Source organism: Semicossyphus pulcher, unplaced genomic scaffold (assembly GCF_022749685.1).
Source record: "Semicossyphus pulcher isolate SPU_LCO1_2020_fin unplaced genomic scaffold, fSemPul1.0.p SCAF_7, whole genome shotgun sequence".
NCBI lineage: Eukaryota > Metazoa > Chordata > Actinopteri > Labriformes > Labridae > Semicossyphus > Semicossyphus pulcher.
In genome coordinates this window covers 16,239,301-16,267,264 of record NW_027211748.1, presented here as the reverse complement: position 1 = coordinate 16,267,264, position 27,964 = coordinate 16,239,301, and the positions used below count along the sequence as shown (strand labels likewise).

Sequence of the window (27,964 nt, the reverse complement as noted above, 5' to 3'; positions counted from 1 at the left end):
AGACTGCACAGGTGTATCTTGAGTGTGTATCTCTTTTATAACTGTGAAAGGAAGAGATGGAAGCACATTGATTTCCCTGTCGCAGTTATACTTCCGTTCATCCACAGGGAAATTGGAAATGTGTTTGGAGAGGGGCCGTTATCTTTTTTTCAGATTAACAGTACTGATGTATTTCAAAATAAAAGTTGCATTATGTCCACTTCTCCCATCACACAAGAGCCTTGAATTCATCACACATAAGTCATTTATTAAATGTCCTTTCACATCTATTTCTGACTCCCGACTAAAAGCAGATTCAATTATGAATAGATATTATTTAGAGTGAAGGTTACATTCAATCCGAGCCTGGAGGAAGACGTGAAAAAACATGACAACAAAAACAGTTTAACGATAAATCTAGTTACTCGGCCTCGGCCTGGACGCATGCTGTGTCACTGGAATATGATCTGACGTTATTATCAAGGTAATCTCTTTGTTATTCAATGTCAATAACAGCTGTCGGAACACGGGAGCACCATAGATACACTTCTTTATTGGGATACATACAATGTTTTACAGTTAAGACTTAAATAACTCGCAGTTTTGTACATCACAGACATAAAGTGCGACTTCAACCACCACAAGTAACTGAGCTGAGAGGGCACGACACGAAGCACGGCGCTCGAATCAAAAACATCAAGGATCTTCATCGGGGGAGAAGGTGGAGGGAGGAAACTACACCGTTTGAGTTTCAAGTCATTACACAAAATTAACAGCTGATCATTAAAATGGCAAAGACCAATGTACAGACAGAACACACTCATCCACACAGCGATTCACAAACACACATGCGCAGGAACAGTTCAGCTTCGAGCCGCCACGGCCGGAGCCTGCTGCTGATCAGTGGACTGGAGCTGCCTCCCCAGGTACTCCCTGTGGAAGGAAAGAACAAGAGGATTACACCTGAACACTTCACACACACACACGCTTTTAATTACAACCCACCTAATGGCCTTAATTTTCTTTAAATGAATTGTTCTGGTTATACGGCTATTAGCTTTCTTTATGAAAGCCAGATGAGTAGATTGATATCACTTTTGTGTCCCTATGTTCCATATAAAGCTGCAGCCAGACGCTAATTAGCTTAGCTTAGCATAAAGACTGGAAATGGTGAAACTGCTAGCCTGGCTCCGTTCAAAAGTAACAAAATCTGCCCTTCTGCAAAACTAGAGCTCTCTATTTAACAGGTTACATATCCAAAAAGCTGTGGTAGTGGTGTAAGGATTGATTTTCTGACTTGAGGGGATGTTCACCTAAACTTTACCAGTCAGAAACATTGTTTTTTATTATTCTGACTCGACATTATAAGGGTTCATTTATCATTATTTCTAGGGTCTCGATCAGACAGAATGCGTTTTAGCGGCTGGGGGCGGCCTTTTGTAGTTGTTTTCTTTAGCGTTGCACAGCGCCTTGTGTTTTCCCGATCTGCGCGCCTTGCGTTTTTGGGGAAAGGCTCTGAGCGCCTCGAGTTGAAAAACTTCAACTCAAAGCATAAAAGTGGCAAACGTCATTGCCGTTTTTTCTCATTGTCCAATCGGATGAATGGAGAGGCGGGCCTTCTGTGTGGGTGACAAGTTTGCCGTGATCGTTCCCTTTTCTGAGGGTCTCATGTACCCACACAGATCTCCGTTTCCCTATGTTTAACGTATTTGAGACCAGCCTCTCACCCTCCATCAAAGCTAGAGCAAGTGCCCTCCATCTGTCCGTTTTTTAATGCCGATAAAACTAATCTATTGAACACAGAGTTAAGTATTTTAGCTAGCCAAAATAAATGGAAACAGATCTGTCAGTTTACAAAATAAAGGTTAGGTTAATGACAGCTAAAGATTCGGTGGTTGCCTAAACAACAGAAAAAAAAGGAGGCTTTGTTGCTCTGGTTGGATGTATCATCTTTAAACCTCGTCTTTGTCAACCTAAGCATAACATAAGCATATTTCCAAAAGATGTCGGACTATTCCTTTTATAAAATCTATGCTTGTTCCCATCCAGGTGATTCCTGTGGTGGTCTTCAATCTCCTCTGATATCACAGAGAAAGTCCCAGTTTTTAGTCTGACCCCGACATGATGTTAGTCCAAGAGTTCATTTATAAAGTCATTACTTTGAAGGTTACACCTTCAGGTGTCTTTGGCAGTAACATTTACAGATGTGTTACCATGACACTCTAATGCCACGAGAAATATCAAACGTCTCCCGCAAAGCAGGAAATGGAAAAGGCTGGCATATATCGTCTGACAGTGGAAATTGTATTCTCTTCAGAAACTCAAGAGCAGTGCTTCTGTAGAATTATATGACCTCCATATGAAATGCTTTAGATTTCTATTTTTACTTAACTTAAAGAGGAGGTATTATGCTGTTTTACATTTCAAGACATATACAGTATATAATGTTACAAAGCTGGATGTCCAGACTAAACGTGGGGGAAGTTTCACATCTGTAGGTAAAAGTATGTTGGAGTAATCCCCAAGTTTCACACAGTTTTTTTCAACATGCTTTTAGGGAGCTGGCCAATCAGAAGAAAGCGGGCTTGTAGGAGCGGGGTTTCTTAAAGGCACAGAGCTGACCGAGTCGTATCCGGCTGATAGTAAAGGCTGTATGGGGGCCTGCACAGAGCACCAGTGTGAGAAAAATGAGTTTTTTTTAACTGTAAATGATGCTAAGCTACTCAACAGGTATCACAGAGTGGAATCCGAAGCTTGAAATTAGCATAATACCGCCCCTTTAAGTATAATTCAGAGCAGTGAGTAAACACGAGAAGCAGCAAAATAGCCATTGTTGATTCTTTTTGCATGTTTTCATTTCTGTCTCAGGCCTCTCCCTCCAACCATTGCTCATCTCAGGGTAAAGCCTCCATAGCTGTACTTTAATGCTGTATCACATTGTTGACTAGAAACCACAATGTTATGAACAGAGATCAAATCAAGCTGATAAACACAGTGTCTTGAGGGCAAAAAGTCTCTTTCTACACCGGGGATTTCACTTATTAGAATCCAGTTAATTAAAGACAGAGAGTATTTTTTGCTTCTGGTAGAAAAAGAAAACCTGCAGACTCTCCGAGGAACACAGTTCCTCTCCGGCTTTCCATAAATTAAACTGCATTAAACACAACAGGTTTCAGCTTCTAATCTTTAGATCACTGTCCACTATCTTTACCAGAACTTACTCACAGTGTCATTGAGAAAATCGGATTTTAAGAGCAAAAACAATCATGAAAAATCTTCCCTCAGGTGGTCGGTGATAAGCTCGGTAAGGCCCGCAAATAGCTGCTGTATGTTGATTCAGAGCGCTGCCAGGGAATTATTAAAGGCAGATGGTAATAATTGGAAGGACGAGCCTGAGTTATGAAATCAATGTTCTGCAGCGAGGGCGCTTTCTGATGGACGCATCTGCAGGCAGCTGCTGGATGAATTAATAACAGAGCACAATGAACCCTGGAGATTAAACATGGCAGGGAATTCAAATATATCAGGATATATCTGAATGATCTTAAAATAAAATCACAGTAAGATTCATCATCAGTTAATTTTTTGTATTGCATATGTACTTGTTTAAATGAAGAAAAATCTACTTTTATTTCACTTGTATTCTACGGATGTTTTAATCATTGTTGTGGTTATACTCTCAGGTGTTCCAGGTTTGTTTCCCTTTTGTGATTGGTTCAAATTCAAAACAACTTTATTAATCTCTCTAGGGGCAATTGATTTGGAGCAGCTTGAACATGAAACACAGCGACGTGTTCGTTTGTTTCGTCAGTACAAAGATGTGTTGGTGTGCAAAAAAAGTTCAACCTTTTCTTTGGTGTGCTTTCATTTTCCTGGGCACCTGGCAACCAGGTGTACATAGAAAATGTAGTCAGGACACGTTCATTTCTATGCATTAACACTTTACATGAAGTCTTTGACCTTTAGTTTAATTAGTTTTGAAGCTGCATCAACTTCATTGTGAGAACACAAGGATAGACGAGCACTGGAAATGATCCGTAAATCTATTCAGGGAGAATTGCATTAAAATTCAGACTGCAGAGAGGAACATAAGTTAAAGAGCGTTTGTGGGCGGCAGTTTAGCTCAGTGGTTAAATTGCGTGGCCCATGTTTAAAGGCTATAGTCCTTGATGCGGCGGCTGCTTGCACCGCGTCATCACCCATTCTCTCCTGTTTCCGACGCTATCCAACGTCCCCTCACTCAATAAAGGCTTAAAAGCCCCCCCAAAAAGTGTTTGTTCCTGTGAAATTCTCAGCAAGGTCGATTTCCCACTCTTGCAGTTTTTTCACTCCCTCCCTCCCGCACTTTCAAAGGAGTCCACGGTGATCTTGAACTCACATATGGGTATTCTGCTGAGCCTAATAGCCAGGCTTGCGTTTGAAAAGCAGTCTAATGATATATCAAGTAACTATAGAGTTCTGAGGAAAGGACCGAGTCTCTGGGGCCGGAACAGCACAAGGACAGCGTGACTCTCTTAAACAGCACAAACCATCAATACTGGGCTGAGTGGCGTAAGAAAACATTCTTTCACAAGTTCTGCAAACATGTTAAAGAAGATGTCTTTCAAAGCAGACTAAAGGGCACAAGGATGGATCCCCTCACACATTCCGAGCTGCTGTTGTCATGACAGTGGGGGCTTTCAGGAAGTAGCAATGAGAGCTTCTTCAGATGGAAATCGTGACGAGGCAAGCAACAAAAGGGGAAGGTTTCTGCTTTGAAAACATCTTCAATAAGATCTTCAATGAGATCCAAAAAAATGTATCAATAAATTATGACGGCAACTTTCTCATTCTGCAGCAGCATTCAACATTTCTGTTTTTATGAAGGCAATGACTGAAACAACCTCGATACCCCGCTCCCATAACAAATCTCAGAATAAACAAACTAGCGGCAAAGCAGGCAGCACATTTCAGAGACACGCACAGGAACGCTCATGTATTTTCATCATCGCCTCCTTCTAACCTCGCGTTTTATTTCTGCACAAAAACAAATCAGTTGTATTTGCGCTGCTCCGTCAGAAGGTTAAAGTGCCGCACGTCGTCATCATGCCCCGAAGAGTGGCAGGTGTGGGCGAATACTTGTAAGGAGTAGACATTAGTACAGTACATTATAGAAAATACAAGAATAGATGAATGTCTTCAGATGTGATGTGATTGCTTTTAAATGACATCCTGCTGCTAAGAAACAAGCTGTAAGTGAGGAAATATTCATCTCTATATCTAATCAAATCAACTTTGTTGAGTTTGAGTCCTGCTTTTCCTTTGTGTATAAAACATTTGTATACAGGGCTTACATTTTTCCTATTCTTATCTGTATTTACCTCAATTCCCATTGTTATTGTCATTTATTAAGACCAGCTCCAGTCATGTTTTCACACATAAAATCTGCTTGAAATAATAAATTGTGTCTGAAATGTTATTTCTGCTAAATACATATAATTACCTTGTAAAAATCCTCCCACTCTCTTCCTTCTCCCTCATTAAAAATTTCCGACTCTGCATAGTCCCCGCCCACTATGTGCTATGTTTCTCCTTTTGTAACATTGCAGCTGAAAACAAAACACGTCTCTGCCATCGTTTAGCGGCAACTTCCTGAAACTTACCTAGCTTGAAATGTAGTTATAGTAATAGTAATAACGTTAACGTTAGTCAGTAGTGAGTTTGCAAAAATTATGATGACGGTTACAGCTGGCTCGTGTATCGCCAAAGTGGTTGCCATAGGTTACACATAATGATACGCATAGCGTCTACCCGTCCATTAATGGGATTGGCTCCTTAGGTTTGTGACGTCTCAAACCTGCCAATCTGAAAACGTGTTGTTCAGCCTGTCCTTGGTACACTGCAGTTTAAAGGCCCAGCCATGGAGGTGACTGCTTATGTTGTCCCTGATATGTCTTGTAGCACATGAAAAATACCACATGGAGACATTTACGAGGTTAAACACTTGATTTTCACAAGACGGGGACTTTAAAGAACATTCAACAAAGTTAAATCATCAAAACAAATATCCTTAAAGTGCTGACAGATAAAGCTACAGCAGCTTTGCAGGACTGTTTTCCTTACACAGACTGGCATGTATTCAGAAGTGCTGCCACCCAAGATAAACACATCAATCTTCAAGAATATAAATCAATATGAGCTGTTGATGATGTGTTGATCACAGAGACAATAAAATCATTGCCCAACCAGAAAGCCTGGATGAATAGAGAAGCATTCAACCCAGCCAGAGCGAGATTGAAAGCTGCCATCAATGAAGCAAAGCGGAAACATCAAGACGGACCAGAGAGAGAGACCTTAATATCAAAAGACCAAAGATATGTGCCAAGTGATCCGTACTATCACAGGCTCCCATATCCGATCTGAGAGGAGTCCTACTGAGAGTGAAAATGAGAAAAGCTGACCTGATAACATCCATGGATGTATCATAGGAACACGTATCGAGCAGGTACTCAATATCACCACTGACATTTTGACATATCACTGACACTGGAGGCTAGGGACAGCCGACTTAAATCTGGGCAATGTTGCCATAACATTAAAGCTGACGTACTGACAAGGGTTAATTTGTATTCCGGCGCGATGCTGGGTGGCAGCCTGTTGCAACAGGCCCCGTCGTGTGTATTACGGAGGAAACATAAACCTTCTGTACCAGCGATCGTAATGGGGAACGTGAGGTCTTTGGGCAACAGGACGGACACACTCAGTGCGCTGATCTATAACCAGCAGGAAATACCGTGAGTGCAGTATCATGTGTTCCACCGAGACATGGCTGCACGCATAATTCCGGTGATGTAATCCCGGCCACGTTCACGTGAAGGAAATCTCTGTGACCCAGATATTGAACTGTTAGCTGTTGGGATGCACCCATATTATTTGCGAGGGAGTTCATGTGCGACATTGTTGTTGCTCTTTACATTTCACCGTCAGCTGATGCAGAGGCTGCGAGCGATGCCCTTCACTACTACTGTTGCAAGTCTCCAAACAAAGCATCCTAATGCTTTTGTAGCCATTACTTTCCACAGTTTCCCAGTTTGGGAAATCAAGTACATCTACATCTATCTATCTACCTAGATGCTGATTAATTTGATGGTTTTAAAAAACTGACATTGAGCAAATAAAGTGGAGAAATGAAATATATAAAGGTTGGAGACTCTTGGTGGGAATCGCAGGGTAACTCCCGATACGATATGTTGCCCACGATACAGCGATAATTGATATATTGCGAGACAATCATATCACAATGTCCGGTTAACTGAAGAATACAAAATGCTCCTTAAAAGGTGAAGTGCAGGATTAATGTATTTATTCACTGGAATTTGGTGTCACTTCACAGCATTTGACACAAACTAATAGGAAACAATATACATGTTTTTCAGTCTGCAAATTAATATCACAGAACTGTAGAACAGCTGTAAAAACAAATCAGGACTCTGGATTTGAAAGTGGCTGGTGCATCTCTTAACTTCTTTTCATCGCTGCCCAGGTCATGAAGGAGTGACGCAGTGAGGCAAAATTGGAGGGAAATCAGTTTAGAGCATATATTTGTAAATAACAATATCGATATTTGGCACCAGCCTATCGATAATTGTATCGCACGAGTCAGGACAACAATATATTGCCGTATCGATATTTTGTCCCACCCTTATTAGAGACGTATATACTCTGACACCAATATGTGGTATGTCATGATATTGGCTGATATAGAGCCTGTGACATTTTTTTGATGCCAATATCAATTAAAATCTCAAAGCCATTTTAGCAAATGAAAGCATTTTGAAGTCGCATTTTTCAACTTTAAAATGGGGACAATACAGAATAAAATTTACTGTATTACCAGTAAAAATTAAAAGTCCAAAAATTACGTTTAAAAATTCAAAAGATTTATGAGCCATACTTCTATAAAGTTTGGTGGCATGTCTCCGGGCTGAACTGCCAACTCAAATTAATTCTGCTCTATTTCAACACAGCACAGACTGTATCGATTGTAGCTGCTGCATTAGTTCGTCACTAACATGTTGCATTGAATCAAAGAATGCTGTGGTGATAGGCTGCAAGATAAAGTGGACAAATAGTAATTTCTTTCTATATCTGGGTACAAAAAAAAAAAAAAAAAAAATCAGGTATCTTGTAATAGAAGCAGTTTTGACACTACTTAGTCCTGGATTACTTTGGAAAAGTACAGTCAGAGTTTGATCGAAATCTCTAATTTTCTGTTAGAGTAAATTATACTTTACTATTCTTATTAGTATCCAGAGTCGATTCACCTGGCATAATACTCAGCATAACTCCCCAAACTTCAAACTTAGCAGACGTCTAATCAGACAATATAATTGAAAATACTTATGAGCGGTGTGCAGGGACTTCCATCATTTGTATGCAAATGTAGAGGGTTGTTATTTCATGCCAGAATGCCTGGCTCAAATAAAACTCTACGTCTAGTTTTCCTCAACACTAAGTGTGCTAATCAGTTTATATGGAAACGAATGCAAAACATCGATGCAGCTACAAATGTGTTCATACCAGTTGTGGACCATGAGCTTCTGCACGGCCAGCAGGGCGTTGTAGCGGACTAGCTGGTCCTCGTGGTGCATATGATTCATCACCAGCTGTTTGCCACCCAGCTGCTCAATCACCCTGAAATGGCAGAAATAAAAGAAATAATGGGAGAAAGCCTTTATCCACACAGAACACAGGTACTATTTTCATATTTTTGGTCATTTAGTGCTTCAGCAGCAGGTAATCTGATCCAGCCTGACTGAAATTGTGTGTATATCTGATACAGGGCCACTGGCCCTGTAAGAGGATGTGTTGTTTTGCAGAGGAAAATAGACCTGCATAATGCATTTAATAATATAGTACATGATGTGACCAGAGGATAGAAAAGTAGGTGGAACTACATGTACTCAGCATTGTTGCTGCTAACTTTGGGGAACAAGAAGAAAACTTTAAAAAAAATACAAGCACAAAAACTGCAGGTCCGTGAATGGCCCTTTAAGGATGGCTCCTGAAGAAAGTCAAATACCATCCCAGGATTATCCAGCATATCCAGCCCAATATTAAAATGCCCAACAGCGTGGTTTCCTCATGTCCTCATTCATAGAAATTGTGTGGGGGTAAATTTTTATATAACTTGCCTGTTTAATTTATATTAAGTAGGTGCACGATATTGGATTTTTTGCCGATATCCGATATGCTGATATTTTCCAATCCTTTTTGTCGATTGCCGATGTTGATAGTGATATATTTGGCACATGTTTTTCCACCTAACTGTAGAGAATATGAAGTCTCCCCGGTAGTGGAACTGATATCATGGCTACTTATTGTAGTGGCCAAAAACAGCCATACCGCAGACATCTTACACCCTTCTTCACGCTTGACAGAAGAGGTGTTGATCACTGATCAGTCACGTTTCTGAGCGCACCTGAATGCAACTTCCCCCCGAAACATGGCAGTGAGGGAGACATGCCCGGACTTGTTTACTGCACCTACTACGGACACATCATTGATCGCCGACGGACTATTTTTATCGCGTGTGCGTCCATGCATAGGTAAGTTAGATTTGCACTGATGTTTATGTTAAACTCGATTAGCGTCGGCTTTGGCCGCGAGTGTGTTTTCAGTGTGTTTGATGTTGTTAAGTTGGTAAAATGATGAGAATGTGAGCTGTTGTTTAACTTCTATTCATTGGCTCAAGTTTCTGTGACTTTTTAGTCTTAATTTGTATCTTGCTGATAACTTTGCACAGGCAGTGCGCACGCACACTCGTGCAGAGTTAATATCGTAGCATCATGTCAGTCTTTTTTTGGGTATCATCAAGCATTTAGGCAGAATTAAAGCATTGTTTTATTGGTGGAAAATATCGGCAGACAAATGAAAACTATGTGCCGATATGTAATTTTCAAGCCATAATCTGCAGATACTGATAACGCGCTGATAATATTGTGCATCCATATTGGTAGCTGCATGCTTTGACATCATCTCGGCTACTTCCAGTCATCAAATCACCCTTTTGAGTATCCACTCTCCCATCCAAATATGGCTACTTCTGTCTCCATGAAGGCAAGAAGGCGGGGGCCACAGCCTCAGGGCTTTAAAACAGTACTGCTAAATCTGCTTCTTATATGGAGTCTATGGGGTAAACTGATCCTGGTAGGGTCTAATTACCAACGTAAGGCTACAAATAGGGCATTTTAACCCTGAGGCTTGGCTGCAGGGAAATAATATCTATATGTAAGGCACTCAAACAGACATTTTCTCTTCCTGCTGTCCTTTCAGCTCCGTACGAGCTGCTGCAGACAGGACTCCTGCTTCTTCTTCTGAGGACAGCAATGGAAGTCTGAGCATTTTGGTTTTTCCAGCGTGGTAGCAGCGTGCTTTGCTGTTTATTGTTATGTCTCTTGATACGACCATAATGGGGTAATTATACCAGATGTTCTGCATGGCTTAATGCTTGTTTTATACAGAGAAATGCCTCACCGTTTGCCACGTGGGTAATGCCGCACATACTCTCCAATGTCGTGAGCAGCCACTGCGATGACTTGAGGATCATCAGACACCTCCAACAGCCTCGTCAAGATCCTATTGAGGAAAAGGAGAGCATAAAATGAGTCAGCTAAGATTTCACTTAGATATTCCAAGTGTTGGATGTAGAAATGCACTGATCTCTCTGAAGGCTTTTCTTAATGTAACTTTTAAACTGAGGTAAAAACTCTAAACTCTGAATCCAAGGACGCGAGACATAAAGTACTTGATAAAGAATGAAAAAGTGTCACCCCAGAGTTCATGCCCGACACAGCGTGAGTGAGAATCTGAGAAAGAGACTAATACAAAAGGATTGTAATTTAAGCTGAGATGATGCCTGAGCTGATTACAGAGATAGGACAGTGATGAGACAATGAGATGGGTAGATCAGGGTTTCTACTGAATGTCAATACGCCCAACGGAGTGTGTGACTGGAATAACAAAGAACACAGACACAAATTGATGTTTTATCTCTTGCGATCTCAGATTGGACACATACACACTAATAGAACAAAAAACAATGTTAAGAGGCTGTGCAATCATGAAGCAAGAGGCTGGTGAGTGTCTGCTTTTTCAGTAGCTGCAAAAATGACATTTCGCCAATTTTGCACCTGATCTCTATCTACCTGAACCAGGTACTTAGTATGATACACTCACAGTTGTTGTATCTGGGGTGCAGAGCATCTAAATATTTTGTTTATTATGTTATTTGATGTGTAAAGGGATGTATTTGGTAGCCTAGATAAAGTACAGACTACTTCAGTTTGGATTTGGAGTCTATGCCTTTCCTTGTTCGCAAGCTATCTGCAAAACTACTCTACAGACATCAAAAAATGGCATCCCAAAACTTGAGTATACATGCCTTTATGGACAGGGATACACTACACATATTGTCTAAATATATTCAGCTGTATCTATTTGAGCCAATTATATGGCGGTAGAGAGGCTGAGCGCGATAGAGGCTGCTTGCAGGCAATGCATCCTGGAACATGTTGGCCCAGTCAGTAGGCTCTACTACTCTTCTTTAGCCTCGGTTTAAAGTAATAATCTTGAAGGTTTTCATTTAAATAAAAGTCTTATGTCTTATTATTGCATATTAAGAATAAATGCAGCTCAGTGAAACAAGACAACATAGTCTGGTACCATGCTAGCAGCTCTGCGAGGCTGTAATTTGCAGCGCTTTGAGCTACATGTTTACATCAGCGTGCTAACATGCTCACAATGATTGCTCAATATTATTTTGCGCAGCTTGAGAGTCTGACCATGAAAGACATCTTGTTCACATTTAAAACTTCCATAATTAATTTCTCTAGCAACAATATGTCACTCCAAGATAAAGGCTGCTTTTGCCCTGGTGCACCTGTACGCTTGATTATTTTGACATTAAGACTCTCTCTATTGTGCATTAGTAATCTTACTTGAGGAGCTCGTAGTTCTTCTCATTCAGGCGGACGGCGTTCTCACGCCAGAACTTCTCAGACTTGTGCACAGGACTCCATTCCAGCCGGCCGGACTTCAGTTCAGAGCTGTACTCGTCGAACGAGCTGTGGATGAAAAACACGACAGTGAAGAGTTTTTACTAAGTGGTAAAGAGGACACTCCAAGGATCATCATTGTGACTTGTTTTTTGGCAAACAAAAAAGCTGCTTTGTTTCGTTCTGTTGTGAAGAGTACAGAAGAGCAAACAGAGAGCATCTGAAAGGTCGCCCACACATGTAATCAATCATTCAAATTAGACAGAAAGCCTTCACAAAGAAAAGGATTCATCTACAGCACTGAAATATGATTCATTTTTTCAGCAGCCTTGTAACAAGCAGTTATTTTTCCCAAAAAACAACATCCAAATTTTTCACATCTACTCTCTGAAGCAGTTTGTAAACTCTAATTGACCGCATGTTTTTTATAAAAGGAAGTCCAGTGAGTACCTGAGATCTTGCACACTCTCTCCGAGCCTCTCCAGCAGGAACTTGATGTCCTCCGTGATGTCCTCGTCATCGTACTTCTGCTGCTCCAGGTTCTCCAGTTGCTTCAGCACTTTGCACTGAATCATGGCCAAAGCGTACTCTTGACGAGTCTCCCTCTCTGCTGACTTCTCCAGGAGATTCTGTCAAAGAGAAAACAGCGTGAGGAACAGGTGTACATTAATTACTCTTCTCGTATGTAAGCAGTTTGTTTAAGTAAGAAGGTGTGAAACTGTGATGGGCATGACCAAACAGATCATCTCTAGTTACAGATGCTACATAGAAATGTAGAATCTGTAGGCAGGGACATGGATTTTAGGGATGGTTAGTGTTCTGGTTTCCATTTGCACAACGCTTGTAGCCTGAGTCATATTGACCAATCACATAATAGCAGCCTGCGGAGAGCAAAAGCAGGCGGAACGTAATGCGCCATAATGACATCCCGGCTCCCATCAGCGGCTATCTGACGATGATTTCACTTCTTATTAATCTCTAAAACAGACATCGGCATACTAACAGCTAACAATCTGTTCTGGATCAAAAATTCTACTTGAGATAAATTCCCTTGATGCGGTGTCACGAAAGCTGTTCTGATTTCCCAACTTCCTCCAACGCATCAGAAATGATGGATCCGACCTCTGTTCAACAAAGGAGCATTTTGAAAGTAGTTTTCTTCTCCTCTTGAGGACAGACCTGACAAAGCTTCATTTTTACTTTTTACAAATCTGCATCATGATGTTGAAGTTTCAGCAAAGGTAAGACCTGTTAATTGATACATTGTTTCTACGTGTATTGCAGAGGTAAAAGGCAATTGTTTGTCTTATTAGCTGCTTGCTATGGATAAAACGTTTTGTTGTCTCAAATATGAACCGTTATCTTGTGCAGAGTAAGAGAATGACACATTTTTCATATTTAAGTCAAAAGCAGACTCTGGTCTTGTGTTTTATCCAAACTGCTTCTTCATTAATTTAACAAAAAGTTCTTTAGCAAAACATTAAATTAAATACCCTATAGTAGAAGGTTTTACCCAATTAATCCACTCCTTGATATCAAATATCATAATTAAACTAATGAACTTCCTCCAGGGTAGATACTTTCCTTTTAAACCAGGATTCTGTTGTTGTCGCTGTGAGAGGTGTGAAGGGAATGAAAGCAGCGCTAGGATGCAACAACAACACGAATAAGTGAGTGGTCAGAATCTCAATGAGCCTCTTGTGTAAGTTTCATTTGATGATGGCTGAAAGATGGCTGGACATAAAGAGGAACAGCACCCATTGTATAATGTATGTGAATGTTTTATTATATATAACATATCGCATTTTAGTTGCTCAGACATTAAAACACTGAGATTGAGATGTTTTTAACAGTGGGTTAAATGTGTGTTTTGTTTACTTGTTATGGGGAGTGTTTCGTGTATATACTGAGGAATGAATATCAAACCTTATTTAAAAGGTTTGTTATTTTTTGTGACTACTTCTGCAGCTCTATTTCTCAAAGCCTTTGTGACATTTTGGAGTGGAAAAAATAAAGTAGGGCAAAAAGCAGTGCGGCTCAGATAAAGAGAGCCCTCTAAAATCACTGATTGGACCATTACGTCTCATTGAGGGCATAGCAGCAACTGGTAACTACAATTTTTTCGTGCATGAACCTGTGATGTTTGCTCGACGTCCCAATAGGCCAAGTCACAGCTGTTTAGATGTTTACGGCCTGAGCGCCATTAAAAACACACGGCTAAGAGAAATGTGATGCCTTCTGGAGAGTCAGTGAATATGTTTTTATAAAATAAACTACTTTTAGTGCCGATGTTTAGTTAGCAAACTCATCATATACACAGCAGTGCTGCCTCAGAGGATGTGTTCAAGGATTTCCAGATGGTCCTGGATAATTTAAGTCATATTTCATGTCCCATGTGGTGAGCAGAATCATTTGCATAATGAGGACATTTGGGAAAAAAGCATCATGCAGAACAATGTGGAATATTTTTGTAAATGACTGTACCCGTACTGTTTTTGTATCGTCTGCTACTTGCATTTTGTCTGCTTGTGTCATTTAAATGTACTGATACGCTTTTTACTAAAATGCAGCCTGTTTTTAATTATTATTGTCTATTATTGTAGGATGCCTAAACCCTAAGGCAAAGGGACCTAGACCTTAGAAAAAAAGAGTATCTTTTGTGTGGAAATCCCTAGTTCCTTAAAATTTGCATGACACACGGCACAGAGCCGTCGGGTCTCTTTCGGTCGGCGAGAAACGTTGTTTTTGTTGCTCTCCTTACTGTATGACAAACACACCCACTGTACGGTAACTTTAATCACTCTGGGGGACAACCCACTCAACGTCAAGATGTTGTCGGGGTCTCTCTTCACTGCCCACCATTGCTTTTAATTAGCTGTGATGTAGCTGTAAAACTGAGCCGGTAACTTCTCCGACCAATTAAAAATCAAGCACCTTTCTTTTATGGCAGCATTCGCCGAGGCTTGATGTGACAGCGCTGTCTGCATGAGAGCAGTAATGAATGGGCTTTGGGGGAAATTCAAAGCAGGGAAACATGTAGTTCATTGAGGTACACACAACTATGAACAACATACTCTCTCTTCACTATTTCTTTGTTTGTGTCTTTTCAATAAACAAAAGAAATGAGCACAAATGCTGCTTGGATTAATATGACAGTGAAATACTGGTGCAGAAGTAAAAGCAACCTTGACTTTAAAGTTGGGTGTGAAAATCAGTTACCTTTTCTCCACTGGAGTAAGAGCTCATGTTTCAATCATGTAATCATTGCCATTCAACACACCATTGTGCTCTGAGCAAGGTCTGTCACTGTGGTGTTGCCAGGTCGAACAGAGACAGAATTTAAAGGAAGATTATATTCAAAAATCCATACTTCTTCTCTGCAATAACTTATTGACTCAACATTAATATTTAGATTGGTGCTGGAGGTGGCCAGGCTTTAAGATATAGCAGAGGATTAGAATTAGAAGGCAACAATATCAGTATACAACCTGTTTACTTATGCTGTGATCGAAATGCCATACTATGCATCCAGTGCATAGTATGGCATAGTATGCATAGTATGCAATCCAGTATGCATCGGACCAGTCTACCTCGCCTGCTGTATCCCACAATGCAAAGCTCTTGAACGTCAAAGCGGCAGTTGAAATGAAGGACAGCAGCAGCATCCAGCAGAAGGGGGCGCTTTAGCTAGAAGCTAAAGAAGCGGCGGTTATTGTTTACTTCTGCCTGACGTAGCATACTGCAAAATTAATTTGAAAAGCTCCTCCACACTACATACTACGGCCGAACGCAGTCTGCAGTAAATAGCATGTGGTATATAGTACGGCATTCTGAACACAGCCTAAGAAAGATTCTCTCTCAGTCTATGTGCATAAGGTGCTTTAAAAGACCAGTTCGCCGATTTTCAACCTCAGTCCTATCATGCTATTATGGGGAGCTGATGGCATTATGGTAGAAAGAAAAATGCAATTTGGTTCTGTGCCTTTGGAGGACGCTATCCGCTTCTCTAATGGGCCCTGAAAACCTCCAAGGAGCTTGCTAAACTACACTTCCTCAATCTGGGACGCCCGCCTCCGATGTCATGTCTCGTTCAAAATGGTCAGGTTTGAAATGTAGACTGCAGACCTGAAGATTTTGGAGACGTTCCACCGGTATATCCTCATCGTATTTCGGATTCTGTACCGCTCTGAGCTGTTGTCTCCAGCGAAACGGTAGTATTTCACTCCAGCGTCTCTCGCTCGATTGTTCCTTTCAGAGGGAGGGGCACAATGCACACTGGGTGTTGTAGGAATGTAGAATGGACGAAACCTCGAGCTGTTTGTACAACTTTCTCCACAGCTGTGGCACCAATTTCAAATATAATTGCTTCTAACGATGACAGAGAACACCAGCTTTGACTGACAGTGGCTTTTTCCAGGGGAGAATTTCTCCTTTAAGGCCCCATGAAAACATGTTTTCTGGGCGACCTTGAACCAAGCAAGAATTTCAATGCTCTTCTGAAACTTAATCATCCCTCTAAGGACAGATGTTTCAGACTTGTGATGTGGACCTGTCAGACTCACTAAGTTCCTCCAGTAATATAAGCACCCCAGCATGAGGAGATAAACAGGGCCTCTGCCATTAGTGTAATTTTGTTTGGACACAGTGTAGGGATTTCATTACTTGGCATCAGCTCAAAACAACAGAGCAAGTCCAGAATGCAGCTCTTAGAACTGCATTAAATATTCAATGGATGTTGTGAGCAATAACAGCCGGGAGCTGAAAGGGCAGCTTATTCATAAATCAAATTCATGTACCTTTTATGGGTTTGGTTATTTTATAGAGTTTTCCATTTCAGTTTAATGTTGTTGTGATAAAGTTTACAGCCTAATTGAATACAAGATTGAGTGCTGTGCATGAATTTGAAAAATACTCAGACTGTCCTGCAGCAGTATAAAGGTGCTGGCATGAAACAAACTGTTGCAAGCATTTTAAACTGAATTTTATTGCTCCAAGTTTTGACAAAAACAAAAGGACCTCTATGACAGCTGTCCCCAAACTTTCTTGAAACATCGCAACCCTTCGAAGTGAAAACTTTTCTTTCATGGCACACCTCATTGTGCCTTTATTGATACTAACGGATCCAATTAAAAGTCTGACAGATGCTTTTTTGGACCAGTGAGTACCTGGATGTGTGTCTCACTGTCATTTTAACTTATTGTTTTAAATTGGCTTCTGTATGAAATTTTGGCATTTTGGAGTCACACACTTGAGTGAGAAATTCTCCACGTACCCTGAAGGCAGCCAGGATAATTCGAGTGACCTTCTCCTTCACAGACTCCTGCAGGATGTCGGAAAGGGCAGGCACTACGTTGTAGCGTCTCAACTGCTCGCAGAGCTGAGGACTGAAGGCCAGGAGCCAAACACAGAAGATCATCTGGTACTGGAGCTGGAAGCCACACTTGTTGCTGAGCACCGCTGTGATGCTGAAAAAAGAAAGAAATAATAATGTTAAAATAAAGGAAGACACATCTCTATCTACCACCTGTTTACTAATAGAGTAGCTTTCACAACTGTGAGGCTTCATGTTGTTCATCCATTAGCTCTGAACATTTCATTCACAGTGGCCATCAGAGAGTCTTTAGATAACTGGAAAAATACAGAGTACTAAAGACAACAGTGAGACAGCGTGTCCTACATTTACAGAAATAGCCAGTAAGTGCAAAGATGTGGAGCTCAGAGATGTGACATAATTGTTGAACCAAATTAAGCAGTAAGGTTAGTTATACAATGCTGTATTTTTTATTTTTTTTTAAAAGGATAGGAAGTGAAAGATAACGGGAGTCTTAAATTAGTTGTACCATAAACAGGAATATTGCACCCTCTATTAGTTCTTTGCACATCTCTTTTTCACAGAGCATCTCACACTGTTCTCAACACCTCCCTCCCTTTAGATATGTGGCTGCAGAATTAAATGCATCCATGAGGTCACAAGTGAGAACATGGTATGATTGTTTTTGGCCTTCTGAATTGCTTAACAAAGTTATTTTAGCCTGCGTATACTTCACATCCACAGGGTGTTTTTGGATCTGCAGCATTTCTCCTTTTATGGACCATTTTCAGGTTATGTGCACTTTAAGTAACGGTTTGAATTTTTCGGGATCATCATGACATTTTTCTGAAAATGTTGCCTGTCAATGTTTAATATAGTTTCCCAAAAGGCCTATAGTGTGAAACTTACAAGCATCATTTAAAAGGATTAATGTGTGTCAGGTCCTCTAAGTGGACTCCCAGCAGCCTTTACAAAGTGAGGTTAATTTGCTTCCATCAGTGACCTATCTAGTGATGACATTAACAGGTACAGGAGGGCTTCTACTCTTTCAGTAATTGGCTCCTTAAAGAAAATGTAATTTGGCCTGTTATGAGCTTTGGATCTGACAGGATGGTCCCTCTAGTCTTATTCTCGCTTGCTCTCTCTAGATGGTTTTGGTGATGAGGGATGATGACAATGATGACAAAAGTTGTGTTAAACTGTGAAACTTAACTTTTCTTTAAGTTTTTAGTCAATGCTGTACTTTCTCCTCTATCTATGTTGAAAGGTCGCCGTGGTAGCAACTTGTCAATCACATGTAGCCACATGCTAAAGCATACCCTGGTTTATCGTCTGTTTTACCCTTAATGGGACCCCAATTTACAAAATGGACATCAAGCTATGTTCAAACTAGCAATCAAGACCATAAAGTCATTAGGAAAATGTTTACTGAGGTAATAAATCAACAAGAAGTAGGGTCATTTTCACATCCATTTCAGTACAATCAGGTTATTTTTGCAATCAGTGCAGTTGCCCCCCGCTGGCCATTAGAAAGAACGCAGTTCTAAGGCACTTTTGCCCCGACTGCCAATTATTTATATTTATATTTAACAATTTGTTTAACATAATACACCAGAAAAACAGAGCTGTAACAAAAATGTGCATGAATGTTTTCATATTGAAACGACTGTTGCCAAGTGACATAATTATTAAGTAGTTAAATACTATAAAAACTGTAGTAACTCTGTTAATAAGGAGTTATTACTCACCAGTTGACTCCATCAGCCTCCACCCAGGCAAACCTATACTCATTGACCCTCAGCATCAGCTGAAGACACCCGGCAACACACTGGACGTACTGAGAGCTCTGCAGAGGACAGAGGCAAACATTTACTCAAACAGAAGCGTAAGCCTCAGCTCAGGAAAACAAACAAAGCGTTAGAAGGTCAAGTACAATTAGTGCAGTTCTGAAACACAGAGTAGTTGACAAGCAGAAACAGCACACAGAAGAAGGCCAGTCAAAAACTTGCATTACCGTCACCGATCAAACCCTGAGGCATTGCACATGCAGTCTATAGTATTATACTGTACATCAACACATGCTAGATCACAGACCCAATAGTACAATACAGAGCAATGGCAGGGAAAAGTGCCCCATCACACCTGAGCAGAATAATGTAAATTGAGATTAGAGTGGAAAAAGGTGAGAGGAGAAAATAGATCACATTAATCTGTTAATTAATAGAGGTTGAAGAGAAGCAAAGAGGTCCAGCAAAAAGAGCAGGCAGCAGTGACGACAGATGAGCAGAAGAGTGGAGGTTGCCTGGTTTAAAACGCAGAGGAGAGACGATGTTCAGTTATTAGATAGCGCTTGTGTAAACAGGATTCTGAGCACACTTCTCAGAATAATCAAGCTGTGCTTGAGAAAGTATGGAATCTAAAATGGTAGGATGATGCTGCTGCTGCTGTGCAAATAATATTCCAATTTCCCCTCATTATCCTAATGCACAGGAAAAGCTGTGTTTGTCATGCGCTTTCAGCATTAAGGAGAAGTGGCTTACTGCATGCAATTTTCACTTGTTCATTTAAAAACAACCAGTGGCAGCAAACACCATGCTGTCTAAATGGAGGATTCCCTCTAAAACTGCTATAACACGCTCAGGTCTCCGACAATCTGCAATTATTAATGAGTGCAAGAACAGAATGGGAGAGACAAAGAGGGGGGAGAAAAGATGTGAAAGTCCAGTGACAGCTGACAGATGCCAGCTTGGACAAACCCTGACTTTATTTTTTGAAGCGCCAGAAGACTGAAGATGCACTTCACCATACTCACTTCACTGGGGGAAATAGTTCCTGCTCCTAAGCCTGATTCTGGACCTGTACCATGTAGGTTCTAGTGAGAGATAAACAAAAGAAACAGGTGCACAATTGTTCAAAATACATTGCGTAGCTTTAAAGTTACAGTGGCACTTGACGACACAAGCTTGACCAAGATTCAGTGGCACTGTATGCTCACTGGTTGGCTGTTGAGGAGAGAAACACAATGTTCAAGAAGCAGTTACAGTTTAAAGGCATATTTGAAAAGAGACATGTCTGAAGAAGAAGGCACAAAAGAGCTGGATACACGTGTGTTGACCCCCTGACATTTTTAGAATATTGCAGTTTGCAATGCTGAAGCACGTAAGAGTCTGGGAATCAATATCATCAGCCCACTCTTCAGTGCAGCACCTACAGGGTAGCTTTCATCAGAACATCTCAAGGTCTGACGAGTCTGCTCAAACTCAGTATGAAAAGACACAGGTGCATAACATTCATGAATGCAAGGGTCGACCTGAGCCCACACAACAGAATATAAGAAGGGGAAGTTAATAAAGAATTTAACTCAATAAAAGACAGGAAGCAAATGTCCCAAAGTCCAAGAAATAAATAAAACATGACTTGATCAATTTTAAAGAAGAATAAAAACACAATTATTCTTGTTTCAATAAGCTTTAACCCCAGAATTATTCATCATGAACACACAATACTACTACTTTTGACCTTACTGAGAAAACATCTGTAGATGCTTAGTGACCCCCGTCAGCAGCACTGTGCTGAAGATAGTTATATAAAACAGACAGGATACACACCTTGAAGTAAAACAGAACTGTTAAATGAGAAAATGTTTCAAAGATCACATGGAAATATCAAGTTGTCTGGTTCAAAAATAGTGACTTTCTGTATTTCTAAAAACAAGGACAATCCACCTTTATAATCCATATATTTAGACAGGTAGTCTTTTAAATATCACAAGATATTACATTTAAACATACCTGTGAACTGAGTTGACTTTTGATCCAGTTGAAGTAGTAGTTCAGATCACTTCCCTCCATCAGTTCGCGGCCCCAGGCAGCCAGCTTAGCAATGATCCTCGCCGCCTAATGAAGGAAACAAGTATGTATGTATTTTTTAACAGATAACAGCAAATCTGATCGGAGAGGTATTCGTGACTTCACTGAACAAAAAGCTAAAAAAGTAATTAAAAGGAGATTAATAGTTTTGGGGTTAAATTATGGAACGATGGCAATATAAATTTAAAAATGCATAACTTGCTTTTGGTTTTAAAAAGAATGGTTTGCAAAGCTATTTTTGAGGGTTACAAGTGTGAATGATTTATTTATTTTGTTATTTCAGGAGGGTAGCTTAAATTGACAAGAATGTAGGATAGGCATATATAAGCATTTTCAGTCACTACTTAACACATGGACTTGGAATGTGTTTATATTGTTTATATTGCTTCTGTGTGTACCTATCATGTGTGAGGACTGAATTAAAACTACTAACTATGTTGTTGTGCATAAATCAACAGACAAAATCTACAGAATCTTCATAATAAACTGTATTGTAAAGTCACTGTATAGCATCTGTCTGCTTATTACAATAGTGGCATTAATTGCAAGAATGAAGACTAAGGTCCCGATCAGACAGAGCGCGTTTTGCAGGCTATATTTGTAAACTGAGAGAAGTCCCGCCTCCACATTCATCCGATTGGACAATGAGAAAAAACAGCAATGACACCGGCCTGCTTTGAGTTGAAATTTTTTCAACTTGTGGCGCTCAGAGCGTTTACTCAAATATGTGAGGCGCACAGAGCGGAAAAAACACAAGGCGCTCAGCAACACAAAAGCAGCGCGCAAAAAGATTCTCATTGAAAACAACTACAAAAAAGCCGCCCTCAGCTGCTAAAACTCGCTCTGTCTGATCGGGACTTAACAGAGCATTTCTTTGAAAATTCCATTCTGAGGTAAAATGTGTAAAATGTACATACAATAAATCTTTGTGTACTTTTCAGCTCTAATGATGTAGCTTTTTTAGGAGAAGCTAATAAAATGCCTCATCTCTTTTCACATTTGTAGCACCAGCTGTATGATCAGGTAATCTATTACAGCATCTTTAGTTTAAATTCCTGGGAGACAGAAGAAATATAAATAGAGAATAAGGTGGTTAAAAGTGGGCACACTGAGATAACAATTCAATTTACAATAACTCATCCTGAAACCCCAGCAAGATACTGACTTAACATAAAACCTGGACTGCAGCCACATCAACCATCTTATAAAGGATTTCAAGTGCCTCCTGTGGCCTGCGATAAGAGAGAGAAAAATTCTGCCAAGAGAGGATGTGTAGAAATGTCAAGACTCCAATTTAAAAGCCAGAGTCAGCGTGACAGTTGGACTGAGTTAAAGTACATTGTCACAGACTTGGGGTCATATTTTGCCCACCTGCTGGATGCCATCTGGCTGGTATTTTTAATTAAGCTGCAGGTGCTCTATCATAGTACTCGGTTTGTCATCAGGTAGTCATCCTTTATCTGAATGGGATGGCAGGTAGAAATCATTACAGTAATTGGCTGTTTCTGAGGGAAAAGGTGAAAGGTTGCTTTGTGAGGAATTATTGATGCTGTGCTATGATTAGAGTCTCAGCTAGGAGAACGTAATTGCTGGTAAAAGTGTATCATCTTATCTATGAAAATAAAATTTCTGACACCCTACTAAGTACACTTTGATTATGCTTAATTAGGTCATGAGACACTCCACATACAGTACTGTGGCTTTTAAGCATTAGCTGGAGTTGTTTCCCCGTAGTAACATCAGTAACATTTATAAAAAGTGAAAGGTTACTCAGATTGTGTTGATGTTTTGTGTTTGACATGCATCACCATCTCTCACATTTTCCCCACACAATGAAGTGCACTAACTGTAGTATCAATGGGTCTTAAAGGGGACATACTTTCGCTATGCAATCAATTTTGTATTCTTCTAATGTGTTTTGGAATCAGGTTGGTAAAGTTTGTTTTGTTTTCAAAATTGTATGAATATTTTAATTTAAGCATTTTTTGGAGCCTCTCCTTCTTCCTGAAACGAACAAGCTGTGTTGCCATTCAAAGGTTAGACCTTAGCCAGGATTGGCTGACAGTATTTGGAGTGACCATGTAGACCGGCATGTGGGGGAGCGACCTCACTTCACTGTCACTCCAAAGTTGTAGAAAACACGGCTGTTCTAGGATCGGTTATTCGGCCTTATATGTACGAGCCAGAATCTCCAGGAGGTTTCAGAATGGTAATCTTGACAACGGCTTGACAACAAGCTAGAGCAAGAAGGCAGCCTGATGTGAATGACGGTGAATGACGATTGCTCGATTTCAGAGAAAGTGAGGTTCTATGTAGAAACCTGCAGCTGTTCTGAACGGCCCATTTCAGAGGCGACCTTCTTAAAAATGTCATTCTGGAAAAATTATGCAATTTTCACTTTTCCACTGTGAACAATAAACACCCAAAAGTGTGAAATTGCAAAAATATGAGAATACCCATTTAAAAGATATGGCCTCTTTAACTCACCATGTGGACAGTAAAAAGGTCCTGACGATTCAGCATTGGAAGGAAGTAGGACCAGGCGGTGTTCTTGGTCTTTTTGGCAAAGTCAAAGAAGATATTCACCCGCTGATGGTTCTCCTGAGACACAGTTCAATAAAGATCTGGGGTGAGCTCTTTGATTTTGAACATGGATTCAGATTTAAATCCTGCACAGCTGGAGTGACTGACAATCAATGTGAATTGGTGTTAGTGTGCAGTTAGGTGCACAAGTAGGTAGCTAGGAGCAGCAGTACCCCTACTGTTGGGAAACTTAAATAGAAAAATAGAAGAATAAACAATAAAGGGTTACTATATAATACAAAATATGTACAGTAAGTGAATGGAGGAGCTGTACAGATGTGCAGGTATATGAAAGACATTCCCAAATAAGTAAGGGCGTAAAAACTTTGAATGTGCAATCACTGGTTTTAGACAATAACCATTAAAAATCACGTGTTCGAATGTGTGGCCATTAATGCCACGCTACCTTAATGGCTGTGGACTTTCGGGTTTAGCATTGCAAGGAAATACTTAAGACTGCAAGCCAGACATGGAACTAATCCCAGAAGTAAAAACATGTTTTTGTTTCAAAGCAGAAATAAAAGTCTGTGCTTCAGGCTGAAATACTTACTGATGCAGGGCAACCATTACATGCATGCTTAACAGATTATCAAACTGTCATTTAAATATTACAGGCTTTAGAAGAAGGGAAACATTACTGCATATTCACCAATTCAACCATGTAGTTTTTAAACTGTGAATAGTTAATGAGTATAAAATATGACAATAATAAAATAATTTCAGCTACATCAATTTTGCCTACACAAGTTCTGTAACCGTCATTACATTCATAATTAATTTTATCTATTAATTTGTGGCACACAATAAATGACTTTAAAAAAAATGTATCTGGGCTAAGATAAGGTCTTCAAATCCACCACTTTGTATCAATGTATGCAAATAATCTGACATCACACAAAACCTATAATCAAAACTCCACTAATCAAAACCACTTTGTGGGAGTAAAAAGATGCGTGCTTTATCTGAATCAAGTGTCTAAGGACAGAGGGTGTCGAGAGCTGCACAGATATGTGACAGGAATAAAAATTGACCCGACTTTTCTGACCACAATCCTGCCTTCTGAAATTGTTTATTTATATATATATATATATATATATATATATATATGTGGATGCATGTCCTATTTGTCCAGTCAGTGGGCCTGTTTGCTTACCTGCAGAGTGTCATCAATCAGTGTCAGGATGTACTGGACAGTTTGCTCCTTGGAGATGTGAGCCATCAGGTTCAGAAAGGTCTTTGCACACTGAGCAAAAAACAAAATAGAAATAACTCAGAAAAGCACAGCACCCATGTACCTACTGACAAATTGAACAAACTGCCTTTGCTTTTACTTTGACTGTGGCAGATTTAAAACTATTCTAGGAGTAACTCAGGTCAGCAAAATGCAAGGTTTTGTGTCCGGGGTTTACAGGTCTGAATTTCACAGGGACCAGTGATTCGGCAGACAATAGAACAGCAGCAAAACGATGCAAGTGGCTGTATTGGGTTGGGTATGTTAGTACAGGGAACAGTATAATTATATGTGATAAGATCATACAACTTTAAACTAAACACATATGAATGCACTGATAATGTAAAGAACATGATACCTGATGTCCTTCATTGGTCAGAATGACCTGTTTCTCCTCAGAGTTGGCCACCTCAAATTTCTTGATGAATTCACAGTCCTCTGCAGAGATCATCTGACTCCTACAAGAGATTTTATCAAGACAATGTACTTGTTTGTGTTTGAAACACTGCAAGGCCAACAGTTATGTCAGGTGTGTGTCAGTGTGCCTGCATTATTCTTGTAATATTTGGTTTGTATCCACATGGCTAAATGCACATACTATAATAAGGAGAAATGGGTCAGCTTATATATACTGTATATTATGCAATGTAATGATTGATTATCTACAATGCAATCAAAACATTTCCTTAATCATTGGAGAAAGGCATACAACATACATGTAAACCACTGACCCCCCCTTACTGGAGGATTGGGCTTCCCCTTGTCACTAACACGCCACCTCTAATTACACGGGCAGCCTTTAACAATAATAGCAATAAACCTGGAAATACTACATGTGTTAGTTAAGGCAAAACACAGCATTGGTCAGCTGTAATAACAACAAGCTTAAAGTATATTCATGCTAATTGAAACATAATATCAAGTAATCAGATCCTTTTTTTTTAAGTGGTAAGGTGAATCATCAGTCAGATCTGCTGCATTAAAAAATACATGCTCAAGAGGAAGTGCCGCTCAAGACAGTGAGTCACAGCACAGGAACTAGAGCTTTTAGGTTGTTCCACTTCACTCTGCCATTATTACACCGAGCTGTTCAGAAAGATTTATGCAATGAGAGCTCAACTCGTCTGAGAACAATTCAACTGGCAGCCTTTAACAGACAAACAACAGAGTACATAAAGTGTGTATTAAGAAAAACATGTAGCTTATACAGTCTGTGTGTTTCTACATTATGAGAAGTTAAGTGTTGAATCATTAAAATATGATTCAAAGAAATGCTCCTGAGGTAGAAGCATGTAAATGGGGTGGGCACAACATTTAAAACACTTTAATATTACGCAGTGCAGTATAACACCACCACCAAGAGCAGAATTATCACCTTTAGATAATTTCAAAAGCAGCTGAAAAGCATCATAAAAGTAGAAGTGATAGCTGATCTGCTGTATTGCATTGCAGTAAATTTTACAAGTGAGTGAGCGTATATTAAAGTGATGCATAGATATAATATGTATTATGTAACGTTACTTACTGCAGGTAGGACTGCCAGTTGACTAGATTGGCCCGCACCTCAGCTGCCTTTGCAGCGATGATGTTGGTGGGGACTGCAGCGTCCACAGCCCCGCGGATATCCATCTTGTAAAATATCTACTTCAGTATAGATACAGGTAAAAATCCAACTCCACCTGCAAGGAAGACAAAAGAATTAATAACAGCACAGTGACTCAACATCAGAGACTGCAGGTTTGGGCCTGGTTTTATGTATTGGCAACAAGATGCAATAAAAAGATATGTACATTAACCACCTATTATAACCTAAAATAAAACGCCAGGTGATGATAATGGATGCTGATGTAGCATAATCATTAAAGAGTTAGGTTGGTTGGTTGTAACAGAGCAGTTAACTACTAGGAGGAATGCTAGAAGCTATGAAAGGAATTTTGAGCGACAAATAATTCACAATAAATACCATGAATATTTCGACATGTGACAAAAACATTAAACTTTAAATGCGGATTAAAAATGTAATTATGACGTTGAGTAGTACGCTAACTAACTGAAGCTAGCATCAGGTCCTGGCTTGGTAACTAGCTTAACTCAATGTCACGACTTGTCATGATGCGTCTTTCTATGACCCGAGAAAACGTTACCTTAGTAATGGTCTAGGATATTAATATGTTTAAGAGCCATATTCAAATATAACACATACATATAACACAGTGAATTTATAGCATTAACGGCTACGCACCGTTAGTTAAACGTTAGCTAGCTACAACTAGCAATTAAGCCAGGATGCTAACCTAAGCTAGATGTGCTAGCATAGCTTTGCATCTATACTGCCACCGTGTAGAAATAACAACAGCTATACATGTAACAACATTTAAAATCACAGATTTAAGCACATCTTATTATTCGGAAATACTTATATATATGATTATGAATAACGGAGAAAAAGCTCGTTTAAATTACTCACCCAGCTAGTCACTGTCCTGTGCGAACAGCTGACTGACTACAACACGACGTCACGCGCTATCATGTGACAGTCACATGAACGGCAGTCTGACTCCAGCAGGAGTTAAACGGAAAGGTTTTTACTTTTAAGCTTAGAAATTAGTTATTCTAATTAATCGGTGACAGAAACCTAAGTGTTTATCATCATTACTACAATGATTATAAGTCTCGGTTAAAGATAATTTTCTGAAAAATTACAGAAAATATGAACAAATATTGAACAAAACAAGAAATTAAATGCAAAAGTGGGACATAGACATCAATATACAGGAGCTAAACAGATGTCACCTGAAAAATTATGTACTGTCTAAGCGTTTTTGTTGTTATTAAATTTAAGTATCCTATTTTTTCCTTGGCAAAATATGTAAACATTGTGGACAAATATAAAGTTGTTGGCTGAGGTCACAAAGCCAATTAAATTTAATATACCAGGATTAAAATGCAGTTGGTT

General features: G+C 39.8%; 1 protein-coding gene across 2 annotated transcripts; it reads right to left on the bottom strand.

The window, feature by feature from the left end:
• Window positions 1-226: 226 nt before the first annotated feature.
• atp6v1h (ATPase H+ transporting V1 subunit H) lies at window positions 227-27,530 on the bottom strand. 2 transcript variants are annotated; one of them, XM_069685420.1, is made up of 14 exons: window positions 27,476-27,530; window positions 26,534-26,687; window positions 25,367-25,466; window positions 24,931-25,020; window positions 23,682-23,795; window positions 21,117-21,221; window positions 20,138-20,197; window positions 19,074-19,171; window positions 17,287-17,479; window positions 12,465-12,643; window positions 11,958-12,083; window positions 10,495-10,596; window positions 8,539-8,652; window positions 227-912 (listed from the first exon to the last, which is right to left on the bottom strand). In XM_069685420.1, exons 2-14 carry the CDS (start codon window positions 26,635-26,637, stop codon window positions 843-845), a joined length of 1,455 nt encoding a protein of 484 aa, XP_069541521.1. In that variant the 5' UTR covers window positions 26,638-26,687; window positions 27,476-27,530; the 3' UTR covers window positions 227-842. The 2 variants fall into 2 exon arrangements, with proteins under 2 accessions (XP_069541521.1, XP_069541522.1); XM_069685421.1 differs by lacking the exon at window positions 20,138-20,197.
• Between the last annotated feature and the right edge of the window lie 434 nt (window positions 27,531-27,964).